Source organism: Eubalaena glacialis, chromosome 1 (genome assembly GCF_028564815.1).
Source record: "Eubalaena glacialis isolate mEubGla1 chromosome 1, mEubGla1.1.hap2.+ XY, whole genome shotgun sequence".
Classification (NCBI taxonomy): domain Eukaryota; kingdom Metazoa; phylum Chordata; class Mammalia; order Artiodactyla; family Balaenidae; genus Eubalaena; species Eubalaena glacialis.
Genome location: NC_083716.1, coordinates 240,001,128 through 240,015,211, shown reverse-complemented (window position 1 = coordinate 240,015,211; position 14,084 = coordinate 240,001,128). Strand labels below are relative to the sequence as shown.

Below are 14,084 nucleotides of genomic sequence, written 5' to 3'. Positions count from 1 at the left end.
CAAAACCCCAAACACCAAGGAATACATCAAATAAAAGATGTGTAAGACCTCTACACTGAAAACTGGAAACACAGCTAAGTTTAATTTTAAAAGACCTAAATTAATGTTCATGAATAAGAATTTGTAATATTTTAATAGTTTCCATTGTCCTTAACTTGATATATAGATTTAGTGCAATTCCCACCAAAATTCCAGTAAGCTATTCTGAGGAAATAGACAAGATGACTAAAATGTATATGCAAATTCAAAAGATCTAGGACAGGAAATACAATCTTTAAAAGGGAGAATGAAACTGGAGAACGCGCGCTACTGGATTTCAAAACTCTCTATAAAGCTGATGTACTTAAGACAGTGTGGTGTGGACATGAGGGTGGATAAATTCAGCAACGAAAGGGAACAGAGAGGCAGAAGGAGACCTGCACCTATGGTCAGCTGGCAAACGGGCCATGTCAACCAGATGGGAAGGAAAGTCTATTTAACAAACATTGGAAAGACTGGATATCAGTCTGGATAAAAATGAACCTTGCCCCCTTCTCGACTCCACGCACAAAATCAATGTGAGGTGGGTCATAAATCTCAACATAAAACCAGACATCACAAAGTTTCTAGAAGAAAACATGGGAACAGATCTTCAGGACCTCAAGGTAGGCAGAGGTTTCCTAGGGAGGATCCAAACAGCACAGACCATGAAAGAAACACATGAACAAATAGGACTTTAAAAATGGGATTTCAGACCCTCTGGCCTCTCAGCTCCTGTGCTGACCACAGCTACCCTGTGACAGTGTCTGGGTCACCCTATGAGTGCCCTCTCTCCCAGTGGCTGTAAGCACCATGGGGCAGCGGGCCTCAGGTCTGCTCAGAGCCCCACCCCAGTGCCCAAAGCTGTGCCCAGCCCCCAGCTGGGTGAGCGACGGGGTGGAGCCAGGCCAGCCCCAGCCCTCCACAAAGACACAGGGCTGCATGGGGTGTGGGTGCCCATCTCGACCAGAGGGAGAAATGGCCTGCATCCTGGAGGTTCTTAGGATGGGTGAGGACCTGGAAGTGTGGACGTGGCTGTGACTGCCTGCCGCACACGCTGGTCTGGCCTGGCCTGACCCTTCCCAGGAGGGAGGGGCGAGGGAGCCTGGCATAGGCAGAAACCAGTGAGGGGCAGGAGCGAAGGGACAGGGGGTCAGGGGGAGCCGGGCAGAGGAGGGGGAGGGGGCTGGGGGCTGGGGGCCCCCCTCGGCTGCACATTCGAGGGCAGAGTGGTCCCAGGGCTGCGAACTCCCAGACGTTCAGTGCCTGCAGTGGCCTGCGTGCCTGTGGTGTGCCCTTGAGTCATCAGGGCTCAAGTCCTGGCTATTTGCTCTTGGGCATCTTGGTGCCCTTGTCCCGTGACCCTGGGGGCCTTCCGTGGAGGCTGTACGTGAGGATGTGTTTTGCAGGTTCGAAATCTGGGCCCAGAGTGTGCAGTGTCAGGGCCCCCGGCCCAGCTGACTTGCTCACACACCCCGTCCTCCAGCCCTGGGGAGGCCCAGGCGAGGATCCGCTCCCTGAGCTCCCCGCAACAAAGGTGCGGTCAGGGAGCGGGGGGCCTTCCTGCCAGACTCCTCTGCAGCCCAGCCCCACACAGTGAGGACAGATGACCAGCTGCTTCTTTATTGAACATTCACAGGCCAGTGACCTATGGGGACGGCAGCTCATAGGGGAGGCGCTGAGGGTCCAAATGGCCCACATCCAGGAAGCTCCACTCGGAGGGGACGGGCCGCTGGGGGCGGGGGCAGCTGCCCGGCCCTGCCCCTCCCCCCTTCACCTGGGCTGGGTCAGCAGCTGTCCTGTCCTCGGGGCCTGTCCCCCTTGCAGAGTCTGTTTGCCCCTGGGCCCCCACCCCCAGTCGACTGCGTGAGCGTGGGACAGGCAGCCGGGTCACAGCTTGTTCCGGGGGCAGCGCTGCAGGGCCTCCTGCAGGGCCCCGATCACTCGGTCCACGTTCTCCCGGGAGGCGTTGCAGCCCAGCAGGCCGATCCGCAGCACCTGGGACAGGGGCGGGGCGCAGACGTCAGCCTCTGTCTGGGGCCCTGCCTGGCTGTTACTGAGGTCAGGGCAGAGCCAGCTGGTGTCCCCCCGTGCGGGAGGAAGGGGGCAGGAGGGTACACTTGGCCTCGGTCACTCCCAGTACAGTCCCCGGGCTTCAGAGAAAGGTGTTCCCTTCCTGATGCCCTGCTGTCCTGGGTCCTCAGATGACCGCTGACCTCGGCCTGGGTGTGGAGCACTCAGAACTGCAGGCCCCCCTTACCTTCCCCACCGAGGGCCCAAGGCCGCCCGTGATCTCGATGTTGAAGTGGTCCATGACGTAGTTGACAAGGTCTCTCCAGTCGTAGCCCGCAGGTGCGGCCACGGTGGTGACGGTGGGCAGTCGGATGGCCTGCAGGACAGGCCGGGCTCAGCCACCTCATGACATCACAGCCAGCTCCACCTGCCCTGGCCTGGCCAGCCCTGGCCGCAGGCTCCAAAGGGGCGGGCAGGGGTGCATATGGGGGACGGAGAAAGGGCCCCAGGAGAGCGAGGTCACCACCGCCCCAGGAGCCACGCCCACCGGCTGGTGCTCAGGGCAGGACTTCCAGCCTCCAGGGACCCCTCCCTGTGTCTGTTCTCTGACAGGCCATACACTGAAACTTGGGGCGCCTGGCTTATTCAGCTGACCCCCTACCCCCAGCCCCTCCAGGATGGTGTCTGGCTGGGATTCTGGAGGCTGATGGGCGTCTTCTAGCTCAGGGATCACCCATAACTACTCCAGGTGGGGAGGCTCTGGGGGAGGTGGAGGCATCCAATTAAATGTCCTAAGATCCGGAGGCCAGGAAACCGTGACAATGACGGTGACTGCCCCCCGATCCCCAGGACCGTCCCTGCCCCCACCAGAACTGCCATATCCCTAAAGGGGGCTGGACAGGAGCTCTCCCTCCCCCCACCGCCACCTGATGCCCTCTGCCCCCGCCCTCCTCACCGGGTCCTTCACGAAGAGCTGCAGGCCCAGCCCCTGCAGGCGCCCGTGCAGGTACTCTGAGGCCTCGCGGTGCTGCTGCCAGCTGTTCTCCAGGCCCTGGGTGGGGAGAGGGCAGTGGGGTGGGCAGGGGGGGCTGGGGGCCCTCCTCGGTGGGCAGAGAGGGAGAAACTGGCTGGCATCCACCGGGGGGCAACTTTGGCCGGCGGAGGGGCTCCTCTCCTGGCCTGGGCTCTGAACCCCTCGGGAGCCCCCTGGAGCCCCAGGTTCAGGGCCCTGACTCTGCCCCAGGGGCCGAGCCCGGGCTACCTCAGGGCGGTGGAAATAGTCTGGGTCTGGGAGGGGGACGTGGCGGCCCAGCCCGTTGTTGGATCCTCCAGGCCCCTGGGAGGGGTGGGGACGCCCTGGCCAGAGGTGGGGGGCTGGCAGGGGGCAGAAAGGCTTCTGGGCCGCCCGCTGAGCCCACAGTCCCAATTCCACGGGGGTCCAGCCTCTCCTGTCTGCGCAGCTCACAGCCGTGGCCCAGCCCCCTCCCCCGCAAGCGTCAGCTCCCGGCCTCTCTCTCGGCTGCGCACGCCAGCCCGGTGCTGGTGACCACCCAGCCCATGGGACATCTCGAGTCTAGCCCAGCCCTGGGGCGGTGGCGACGTGAGTGGACGCAGAGGGCAAACGTGGCCAGCGCAGCACTGCAGCCTCGCTGGAGGAAGGCCTTGGCCCAGGTCTCTCCCTGGCCTCTGGACCGGCAGCTGGCAGGGCCCCTGGGGGCCGTCCTGGGGCTGTGTTTCCTGGCCTGGGCCACACTTGGCCTCTTGGGTCCCGAGAGTGTGGACCTTGCACTGGGCCAAAGCACCACCCTGGTCGTGGTCACACCCAGCTGTCCCCACGTGGCTCCTGCCCACACCCTGGAGTGGGTAGTGGCTGAGGGCACAGCCAAGCCTTCTGACGGTGGTCTCACTCCACCCCCCTGCCCTCTGGCTCCACTTCCCGGCCGCCCGCCCTCTCTTCCTCCCACCTGGCCCCTCTGCTCAGCCAGGCCCGCGCTGAGCGCTTCACTAAGAACCGAGGGGTTGGAAGGGGGTCCACACCTGCCCTATCACCGCATCTGCCCTCAGGGCTCTGTCCTCCGGGGCCTCTACCCTCAGCAGGCAGCCGGCTCTCCCACCCCCTCCCTGACACCTGCCCAGAGCCTATCCCCCTCCCCACTCAGGGCTACTCTCCAGCAAGGCCCCCAGCACCTCTTCCTTCTCTGCGGGCCCCTCAGCAAACCAACCAGCAGCTCTCCGAGTCTCAGCATCCCTCTCACCCCCTGCCCCCGTCAGCTTGCGGGAATCTCGGGGAGGGGGCCTCGCCGCGGCTCGCCAGCCTCAGCACCCGCCGGGTCCCAGCTCCACGCTGCTCAGCTGTCCCCTCCGCTCACCTGCTCTGCTAGATGGGCCAGGCTCTCCCTCAGGCTGTACAAGCTGATGACGGGGGTGGTGTGATGGTATCTGGAAGACAGGAGGGGGTGGCCAGGTCACTGGGCAGGGCCAGGGCAGTGACTGTGTCTCTCCCAGCCCCAGCTGGCCCAGGCTCTCTGACGACAGGTCGGCCCCCACCCAGGGGAGCGCGGTCCAGCTTGGGGGTACAGACCTGCAGCCAGATCTGGGGAGAGCCTGGCTCAGAGCAGGGCACTGGCCGGGCTGCGGGGGGAGGCTGATGGGCTGGAGACCGGGCGCTGGCTCTCACCTGTAGCCCCAGTGCCCCGCTGTGCCCGCTGCGTAGGGCACAGTTCCTGGTGTCCCTGTCTATGTGTGTCACGTAAGGGGCCTCGGGTTAAGGTCAAAGCCACCTCACAGAGAGCCCCCTGGTCCCTCCCTCCATCGGAGAGATGGGTAAAGCAAGCCCAGGATTGGGAAGATGTGTCAGGCCAGGTCCAAAGTGCCTGCAGATGTGCTGGGACTTCTGGGAGGAGAGGGCCGCATGGAAAGGGGGGTGGGGACCATGCCTGGGGGGCCTGAGGGGAATGGGGGGGACCCCGTTGGGGGCATTGAAGGCCTGGCACTGGTGAATCCCGGGGCTCCAGCTGGGGTGTGAGGGCATGAGGGTGGAGCCTGCCCATCCCTTAGCACTTCCCTCCCCCTACCCACCTACCCCCTTCCCTCCCTGCCCAGCCCCGCCCCCTCTCTCACATCCTGGGCTTGTCCTCACAGCCCCAGAAGTTGGCCAGCCACTTGATGTCCAGGTAGAAGGAGAAGGGCTTGGTCTTCCGAGTGTAGATCTTATTTCTGGGGAGGAGAATCAGCCTGAATGCCCCCACCCCCCGCGTTGCTCAGAACTGAGCCAGATGGGTGGGGCCCCCAGGACCCCGGTGTCTGTATTCAGGCCCCTGGGGCCCAGCCTGTGCCTCTGCCTCGAGGGTGTGCGCCTGTCACTCGGGCCGGGCTGATTCCCATGGAGTCACCCCAACTCATTGCTCAGGTCAGAGAAGGGGGACCGGAGGGTCTGCTGCGTGGTGAGTTCAAACACATAAGAATGACAGAGGGGACCCTATTTGAGGAAAGCGTCCTGGGAACTTGTTGGAAAACCCGGAAAATTTGAAGAATGCACTAACCGTGGAGTCTCCAGACTGCTGTTCTAACCTACAGGCCCGGACTTGAGCTGCAACATTTCCAGGCTCCAGGCAGCCCCGCTCACTGCAGACTGGCCCCACAGTCCCAGCTGGCAGGAGCCCATTCCTTAATACCTACCCTTGTTTGCTACTGCTCCTCCCGAATTCAATGGTGTTTATACACGGGCAGAGCCCTTGGTTTGTCTCAAGTCTGAAGTCAAGGGCCTCTCTGTTCAGTCCTCCAGTTACCTGGCTGGTGCCTATGCTAAATGTATATCTAATGTATAAAGGCACGTAGTTATATCACCCCTGAGATTTTCTCAATTGTTTGATATATGGTACAACATTTATTGCACACTTCCCTTATCTGCCCATTTATCTTTGTTTCAAAAATCTGAACATAGGGTCAGCATATACTTATGCTCAGTGTTTAATGGTGAAATTTAAACGTAATTAAAATAAAAATAGTATACCCATAAGAAAATGACAGAGGGGAGACTGAGGCTGGGGGTCTAGAGATGAGGCCTCACCTCTCCTAGAAGCAAGTGCAGCCTTGGGGAAGAAACTGTGAAGCTGGGGTCTGCCGGAGGGGCCTCTGGGGCAGCCTGGGAAGAGCCGCGTCCCCGGGCCAGGTAACCCCAGGCTGCCCTGGCAGGCCTCTCCTCCCCACCCGCCCCGCCCTGTTCTCTCCTTTCCTTCCCCCTGGTCTCCCCAACCCCTGCACCCCCGTGGGCTCCTCTGCTGTCAGGTCCCAGGCGATGCTGGCTGATCTTGAAACGTTAAATAGAGGTGTTCTCCAACAGCTCCAGACGGACGTGAACAGACCGAGGCCGCTGTCTGACCTCCAGACTCAGACCCAGATGCCTCCTTGACCTGCCTCCAGGCCTCTCAGACTTCGCACACCCACACAGAACTCCAGATCTCACCTCACATCCTCTCTGTTCCGTCACCTGGGTGCAGCTCACGGTAATGGCCTGCTGGGGCCGGTCCTCAATCCCCTCCCCCAGCCCACCCAGGCCTGGTTCAGGGTCTGGACACCGGGGACATGGGGCGTGTTGAGGCTGCAGCAGGTGAAGGGAGCCTGTGCCTAGCCCAGGGAGCAGCTCCTGCATCGGCTCCTGGATGCTGAGCCAGCGTGGGGGCAGCAGCGGGCTGGCATTGCCCCCCATCCTTGGCTTGAGGCCAGGGGCCTGCTGGAACGCTGGGCCCCGCAGCCCATACACAAGCCCCAGGTCCACAAGGAGCACCTTCTGGAGGCCAGCTTGGCCTGGCCACTCGGCCGCACGCATGGCCCTCAGGCTGCCCCAGACACCCTGCTCCCTGGGAACCCAGAGGATGGGCTCACCTGTGCAGGCTGGGGGGAGCGTTGCAGAGCACGGCCCGCCCGAGGAGCCGTCCCCTCCCTTGCTCTGTCCCTCCCTCCTCGGGGCCATCTGGCCTTGCCGTCCGTCCAGCCCTGGCTGGGGCCGGGGCTCACTCACTTGGCCTTGTCGCTGAAGGAGATGAGCGAGGTGCCTGCAGGGGCGTTCAGGACCTTCTGGGAGCCCGAGTATAAGACATCGATGCCTGTGGAGGGGAGGGGCGCATGCTCAGGGGCTGAACCCCACGTGGGGGAGGGGTCATGGGGGCACCACCCAGCCCAGGTCCTGAGAGTCCAGCAGAAGTTGCGGGAACCTGGGACCCACCATGCAACTGGTGTCGGAAATGGGAGGGACAGTGTTGGAGGACTAGACCCTTAACCTGTGGGGTCCGACGCTATTGCAGGTGGGCTGAGCTAACTGGAGGGCACCCCGTCAGCATCTGCTTGGTGTGGAAAGCCCACACGTCTGGGGTGAAGCGCTGGGAGAGAGTGGGGGGCGGCGGACGGTGGAGGAGCAAACGGGTTTTTCCTTCACGTCTTGCTGTGCCCGTCCCCCAGGCTTCCACACAGCCTGAGGGGATTTTCAAATTATGGGGCAGCAGCAGAGGGCGGTGGTCAAGCCCAAAGCTGGGAGGACAAAGGACCAGGGTTCACATCCAAGCCCTGCACCCGTCTCTGACTCCCTGAGGGTGGGGACCCGAGGGAACTGCGTGCCCAGGTGCACGGACAGGTGGACCCGGAACGTTCTTTACAGTTCATTCCTAAAGCCTAAAACTGGGCGGACCCAAAGTTCTCCCGAGAGGAAAGGGGTGAAGTGGGTGTTTTCACACAAGCGATGAATACTCAGGAGCAGCAACACGAGGGACCCTGCTGACATTAGGTTGACGCCTGCTGACCCACAAGGTCCCGTGGCGGCCGGGATGGGGCAGTGAAGGCCAGAGGTCCTGAGCCTGGCCCTGCTGCTCCGCGGCCTGGGCCTCAGGCTGGAGCCTCCTTGCCCGGCTTCTCCCTCCAGGGCGGGGGCGGCCAGCCTGGAGCCCAGGGTGGGCACCCCGGGGACAGCACTGCCCCCCTGCTCCCATGCCCAGGGCCCCTCTGTGCGCCTGTCCTTTCAGAGCAGTGGTTGGGGTCAGCCCAGAAGGCCACGTGGGGCGGGCAGCCGTGGGCCCCGCGCCACCCAGAGTGGGTCCAGGCTGTCCTCCCCGAGGAGATGCGGGGCCTGGAAGGCTTCCCCGGGCTGGCCTGCAGTGACAATGTCAGCGGCGCTCCCGGCGTGTGACAGGCATTGGGGGGTCCCCGCCCTGATTGGCCAGGCCACGTGGGGCGGGCAGCCGTGGGCCCCGCGCCACCCAGAGTGGGTCCAGGCTGTCCTCCCCGAGGAGATGCGGGGCCTGGAAGGCTTCCCCGGGCTGGCCTGCAGTGACAATGTCAGCGGCGCTCCCGGCGTGTGACAGGCATTGGGGGGTCCCCGCCCTGATTGGCCAGGCCACGTGGGGCGGGCAGCCGTGGGCCCCGCGCCACCCAGAGTGGGTCCAGGCTGTCCTCCCCGAGGAGATGCGGGGCCTGGAAGGCTTCCCCGGGCTGGCCTGCAGTGACAATGTCAGCGGCGCTCCCGGCGTGTGACAGGCATTGGGGGGGTCCCCGCCCTGATTGGCCAGGCCACGTGGGGCGGGCAGCCGTGGGCCCCGCGCCACCCAGAGTGGGTCCAGGCTGTCCTCCCCGAGGAGATGCGGGGCCTGGAAGGCTTCCCCGGGCTGGCCTGCAGTGACAATGTCAGCGGCGCTCCCGGCGTGTGACAGGCATTGGGGGGGTCCCCGCCCTGATTGGCCAGGCCACGTGGGGCGGGCAGCCGTGGGCCCCGCGCCACCCAGAGTGGGTCCAGGCTGTCCTCCCCGAGGAGATGCGGGGCCTGGAAGGCTTCCCCGGGCTGGCCTGCAGTGACAATGTCAGCGGCGCTCCCGGCGTGTGACAGGCATTGGGGGGTCCCCGCCCTGATTGGCCAGGCCACGTGGGGCGGGCAGCCGTGGGCCCCGCGCCACCCAGAGTGGGTCCAGGCTGTCCTCCCCGAGGAGATGCGGGGCCTGGAAGGCTTCCCCGGGCTGGCCTGCAGTGACAATGTCAGCGGCGCTCCCGGCGTGTGACAGGCATTGGGGGGTCCCCGCCCTGATTGGCCAGGCCACGTGGGGCGGGCAGCCGTGGGCCCCGCGCCACCCAGAGTGGGTCCAGGCTGTCCTCCCCGAGGAGATGCGGGGCCTGGAAGGCTTCCCCGGGCTGGCCTGCAGTGACAATGTCAGCGGCGCTCCTGGTGTGTGACAGGCATTGGGGGGGTCTCCGCCCTGATTGGCCAGGCCACGTGGGGCGGGCAGCCGTGGGCCCCGCGCCACCCAGAGTGGGTCCAGGCGTCCCTCCCCGAGGAGATGCGGGGCCTGGAAGGCTTCCCCGGGCTGGCCTGCAGTGACAATGTCAGCGGCGCTCCCGGCGTGTGACAGGCTTTGGGGGGGGTCGCCGCCCTGATTGACAGGGGCCCTGGCATTGCCCCCACCCCTCCTCCAAGGCTCTGAGTGCCTCTCCAAATGCCTCCCCTGGAGGGTCCCTTGCTCCCGCCCGCCCCTGGTCCCGGCCCGATGGCCCAGCAGAAACACGGGGTGTGACCAGTTTATGGAGCGTGTCCTCCCTGTGAGGAGTTGGTGCTCCTCCCACGCCTTGTGGACACCAGCGCCTAATCCGGTGTGCGGCTGGCGGACACCAGGCCCTGGCACAGGACGCCTCCCAGCCAGGGCTTCTGACACTTCGGGCCACCGGTGGCTGGGGTGGGGGGCACTCCCTTACCCTGCTGGTCCATGTAGATGGGGACCCCGCCCAGGGATGCCACCGAGTCCACCAGGAGCAGGCACTGGTACCTGGGGGCAGGGGCGGCAGAGAGCAGGAGGGGGCTTCAGACTCTACCCCTGGGTGGGGTTTCTGGAGGGGCCTTAAGAGCCTTTAGAAGGGCCACCGGGGAAGCAGGGGGAGCCTCCCACCTCCCACAGGGTGCCTCCTCCGGGGCTCTCAGCCCCCCGGGACCCGCTCTGTGTCTGAACCAGGGTGGGCCCCCGGCACAGCGAGCATCACCCTGGGGGCCCCAGGTGGCCGGACCCAGGTACTCATGAGGCCAGCCAGGCAGGCTGTGTCCTGGGGGCTGGCTGGGTGCTGAGTGCTCAGGCCCAAGGGCCGTGTGGGGTCCAGGGACCAGCCTAGCACAAGGCTGCATCTCCTTCTGCCGACAGCCCACAGGGCAGAAGTCCAGAGCATGGGGAGGACAGAGTCCAGAAACAGCCTGAGCTGAAACCGCTGACTTCCCTCCACCTCCACATTTTCTTTAAAAAAGGCACAAAGAGTATCCCACGTGGACCTATGGGAGTCGTAGCCCAGGTGACATCTGTGAGCTTGATTCACTGGGCAAGACTCCAGGCAGCAGGCGGTCCTGGCTGGGCTGTGCCCAGTGGGCCCGAGGTCCCCGTGGAGGATGGCAGCCCTGCCGGGGTGACCCTGCCTGTTGGTGGAGCTTCTCTCCTTCCATCCTGTGGTCAGCTGTCCAGAGCACGACTGCTGGTCCCGGGAGGGAATCCCACCTGACCCCACGCAAGGCCCTGGGCAGCCCGGGCAGGGGTGGGGGAGCCTGGCGGAAGGCAGTGGAGCACGGCGCTGTGTTGGGGCTCTGGGACCTCGGGGCGAGGGGGGCAGGCCGGGGCAGCCCTGGCACCAAGGCTGCAGGGTCAGCGTGAGCCCACCCTAGTCATGGGCCAGGAGGGCAGTGGCGCTGGGGGGACACCTGACCCTGCTCTCAGATGGGAGGGTCCATCCAGCCTCGGCCCAGGGCCAGGAGGACCCCCGAGGACCTGCACCCCCATCACACGGCAGAGGCTGGGGGGAGCGGCCAGCAGCCCACCACACTCCTACCCTGTCCTCAGAGTGGGTCTGAGCTGTGCTTGGCTCTGCCCCCAGCACTGCCACCCCGGAAGAGGCCCACATGAGAGGACAGGCCCACCTGAGGGGACAGGCTCACCTGAGGGGACAGGCTCACCTGTGGGGACAGGCTCACCTGAGGAACACGCCCACCTGAGGGGACAGGCTCACCTGAGGGGACAGGCTCACCTGAGGGGACAGGCCCACCTGAGGGGACAGGCTCACCTGAGGGGACAGGCCCACCTGAGGGGACAGGCTCACCTGTGGGGACAGGCTCACCTGAGGGGACAGGCCCACCTGAGGGGACAGGCTCACCTGAGGGGACAGGCTCACCTGAGGGGACAGGCCCACCTGAGGGGACAGGCTCACCTGTGGGGACAGGCTCACCTGAGGGGACAGGCCCACCTGAGGGGACAGGCTCACCTGTCGGGACAGGCTCACCTGAGGGACAGGCCCACCTGAGGGGACACGCTCACCTGAGGGGACAGGCCCACCTGTGGGGACAGGCCCACCTGAGGGACGGGCCCACCTGAGGGGACAGGCTCACCTGTGGCAGAGCTCCCCGTAGCCATCGAGGGGCTGCAGCACGCCGCTGGATGACTCCCCCTGGGTCAGGAACAGCAGCACGGGCTTGTGCTGGGCCAGGGCCTGAGGGGACGGAGGCTACAGCCGTGGGCAGAGCCAGTGCGGGGAAGGGGCCTCCGCCTGGTGGGGCCCCCCACACATTCCCTCCCCAGGGACAGTGCAGATCTGGGCAGCGGGAGCTGGACGCCCCTCAACCCCTCCTGCCCCCCCAGCTGACCGGCCCCCTCCCCGGGCCGGCGCACCCCCCGTACCTCCTCCACCTCCTGCAGCGTGAAGTGGCCTCCAGGGTCCTTGATCATCGGGTGTACGCGGGCTCCTGGGGGCAGAGTGAGTGGTGAGCAGCCCCCGCACGCTGGGGGGAGCCAGCGCTGGGGACAGAGGCCGGGCTGAGCAGGTGGGCCCTGTGAGGGCCGCCCACGCCTGCCCCCAGCCGCTGCTGGAGGGGGAAGGTGGAGTGTGCTGGGCGAATCCAGGTTCCGGGGTGCCGTGGATGAGAGCGGCTCCCTCAGCTCCACTGTCCCCTCCCCAGCCCACCTTCCCTGCGCCCAGCCAGGCCGGGGCACCCCGGTCCTCGGCAGCCCTCTGCACATGGGAAGCAGAGAAGCGTCTGTGCAGGGCTGAGCACACGGGAGCTTCCCAGCAGAGGGTGCTTCAGAGGGGCCACGCATTTGACGGATGACTGGGTGAAGGACTGAATGCGTGCGGGAAGCAGGAGCAGGCTCTGCCCTCTCTGGGGCCTTGGGGCTCCAGGGAGGCAGGCCCTTGTCCTGCTCTGCCTCTTGAAGCCCTGCACCCCCGTGCACAGCAGGCCCCCAGTGTCATATGCAGGAGGCAGGGAGGCCCTAGGACCATCCCAGCCTCAGGGGCCTGAGGTGTGTGGTGGAGGCAGGGGAGGGGCTTGCCCAGGCCAGGAGGGTGGCCGAGGTCCGCTCAGGGTCCTGGACCTTGCCCGACCCGGGCTCCCCTTGAAAACCAGCGTGTGCACTGGAGGGGCCCCGGTGAGGGGTCAGGATGCCCTCGGGCTGTCGGGGGTTGTCCATTAACCTGGACCGAGTGTGGCCATGTGTGGAGCTGACCAGGCAGGGGTTCCGTGATGTTTCCAAACCCTCGGTCAATCATTAAACCCAATGCACCCTCGGGCTTTCGACTTCTGTCTCTCCCTTTAGTAAATTTTACTCTGGAAGTGGAAACCCTGTCCATACCTCCGTATTTTGCAGCTCTAGAAACAGAGCTGTCTCTGAGATTTTGAGGGGGGGATGTCAGCTTCTGAAACCTTGTCCTGTGACAGAGTGGAGGTGGGCCCTGGGGACCTCAGACAGCTGCGGGGACGCTCTGGGTTCGTGCTGAGACCAGAGGAGTCCCTGCAGTGCCATCCCCACCACGGGCTCTGGAAACAGCTGTTCCCCAAACTCCGGGAGACCAGGGGGATGGGGGCCCCTCGAGCATCCCGACGCCCACTTGGAGGAGACAGCAGGCTGGCGGGCAGGTGGTTGCGTGAAGGGCCTCCAAGGGGGGTAAGTGCTCAGGGCCCGAGTTTGGTACCTGGAGAGGGGGGCTTCCGGGCTTCGTGCTGGAGGAGGGAGGCCTCTGGGGAAGGATGGAGCGAAGGGCCGCACCCCACGCCCACACCGTCTCTTACCGATGCGCTCCCCGATGTCCTGGGCCCGCTGCCCCCAGACGCCGTTGACCCCGACCAGGAAGGAGTCCCCCGGCTCCAGGAGGTTGAACAGGGCGGCCTCCAGTGCGCAGTGCCCCGAGCCGCTGATGGCCAGCGTGAGGGGGTTCCGGGTCTGGAACACGTACTGGATGCCTTGCTTGATCTCGTCCATGATCTGGGGGCAGTGGACGTGCAGGTCACTGCCTCCCCTACTCCCACCCCAGGGAGGAGGCCACTCAGGGCACTGACCACTGTGTCTCCGTGGCCTACCTGGAACATCTCCTTGTGCATGTGTCCTATTGTCTGCCGCCCCCCAGCCGCCATGACGCGGGGGGTCAGGTTAGAGGGGCCGGGCCCCAGCAGAAGCCGGCTGGGGAGGGACAGGGGCTTACTCAGGGCTTCTGGGGGGGCCGCCAGCAGTGGGTGGGAGGCCATGGTCCTCACCCAGCCTGCCGCCTTGTGCCCCAGGGCCGCACTGGCCGCGGTCAGTGCCCGGAGCATTTCCCAGCAGGCCCTGCACTGGCCGATGGGCACCGGAGGACACGGGGGCGTCCAGGAGGCGAGTCTGGTCGATGGGTTTCTGCTCTACCTGCTGCCTTTGGCTGTTTGTCGTTGTTACCAGACCGTTATCAATGCTCGTCCTGCACGTGAAGGCTTGGCAGCAGGGGTGTTGAACCCTCGGCGGGAGAGGAGGAGCCAACAAAGTCCAGTCCGTGAAAAACAGATCTTGGCAAGCGGTCCTCTGCTCTCCAGCTGCCCCTCCCGCTCCATCCCCGAAGGATGCCCAGCCTGGTGCATCTGGCTGGGCTCAGGGGGCCCCAGCGTTTTTCTTATGGGACCAGAGTGCCAACATTTCAGACTTGGCAGACCTACAGGCTGTGTTAAAACTACTCCGCCCTGCTGTGGTGGTGAGAAGGCGGTTACAAGGGTGTGGCTGTGTGCTAATAAAACTTTATTCACAAAAGAA

General features: G+C 64.7%; 2 protein-coding genes and 1 long non-coding RNA gene across 3 annotated transcripts in view; 2 read left to right on the top strand and 1 right to left on the bottom strand.

The window, feature by feature from the left end:
- The window catches only part of MAB21L4 (mab-21 like 4), a 16,510-nt gene extending 14,822 nt beyond the window's left edge, over positions 1 to 1,688 (top strand). Inside the window, 3 exon segments of the mRNA XM_061191491.1 lie at positions 818 to 965; positions 1,428 to 1,555; positions 1,658 to 1,688. Coding sequence (XP_061047474.1) covers positions 818 to 965; positions 1,428 to 1,555; positions 1,658 to 1,688 — 307 coding nt within the window.
- AGXT (alanine--glyoxylate aminotransferase) lies at positions 1,626 to 13,804 on the bottom strand. Its single transcript, XM_061206463.1, has 11 exons — positions 13,388 to 13,804; positions 13,100 to 13,292; positions 11,712 to 11,776; positions 11,423 to 11,523; positions 9,760 to 9,830; positions 7,052 to 7,136; positions 5,152 to 5,247; positions 4,401 to 4,470; positions 2,987 to 3,082; positions 2,279 to 2,407; positions 1,626 to 2,016 (listed from the first exon to the last, which is right to left on the bottom strand). Exons 1-11 carry the CDS (start codon positions 13,616 to 13,618, stop codon positions 1,909 to 1,911), a joined length of 1,245 nt encoding a protein of 414 aa, XP_061062446.1. The 5' UTR covers positions 13,619 to 13,804; the 3' UTR covers positions 1,626 to 1,908.
- Positions 12,652 to 14,084, top strand: LOC133101548 (uncharacterized). Its single transcript, XR_009702656.1, has 2 exons — positions 12,652 to 12,974; positions 13,740 to 14,084. It is a non-coding gene; the product is annotated as an uncharacterized LOC133101548 (long non-coding RNA).

Coding starts and splice junctions, on each gene's coding strand:
- AGXT (XM_061206463.1), bottom strand. CDS start 13,618: ATGCTCCGGGCACTGACCGCGGCCAGTGCGGCCCTGGGGCACAAGGCG. Junction 11,777..13,099: donor GGACATCGGGGAGCGCATCG/GTAAGAGACGGT, acceptor CTCTGCCCCCAG/GAGCCCGCGTACACCCGATG. Junction 3,083..4,400: donor TGGCCCATCTAGCAGAGCAG/GTGAGCGGAGGG, acceptor CTCCCCACCCAG/GGCCTGGAGAACAGCTGGCA.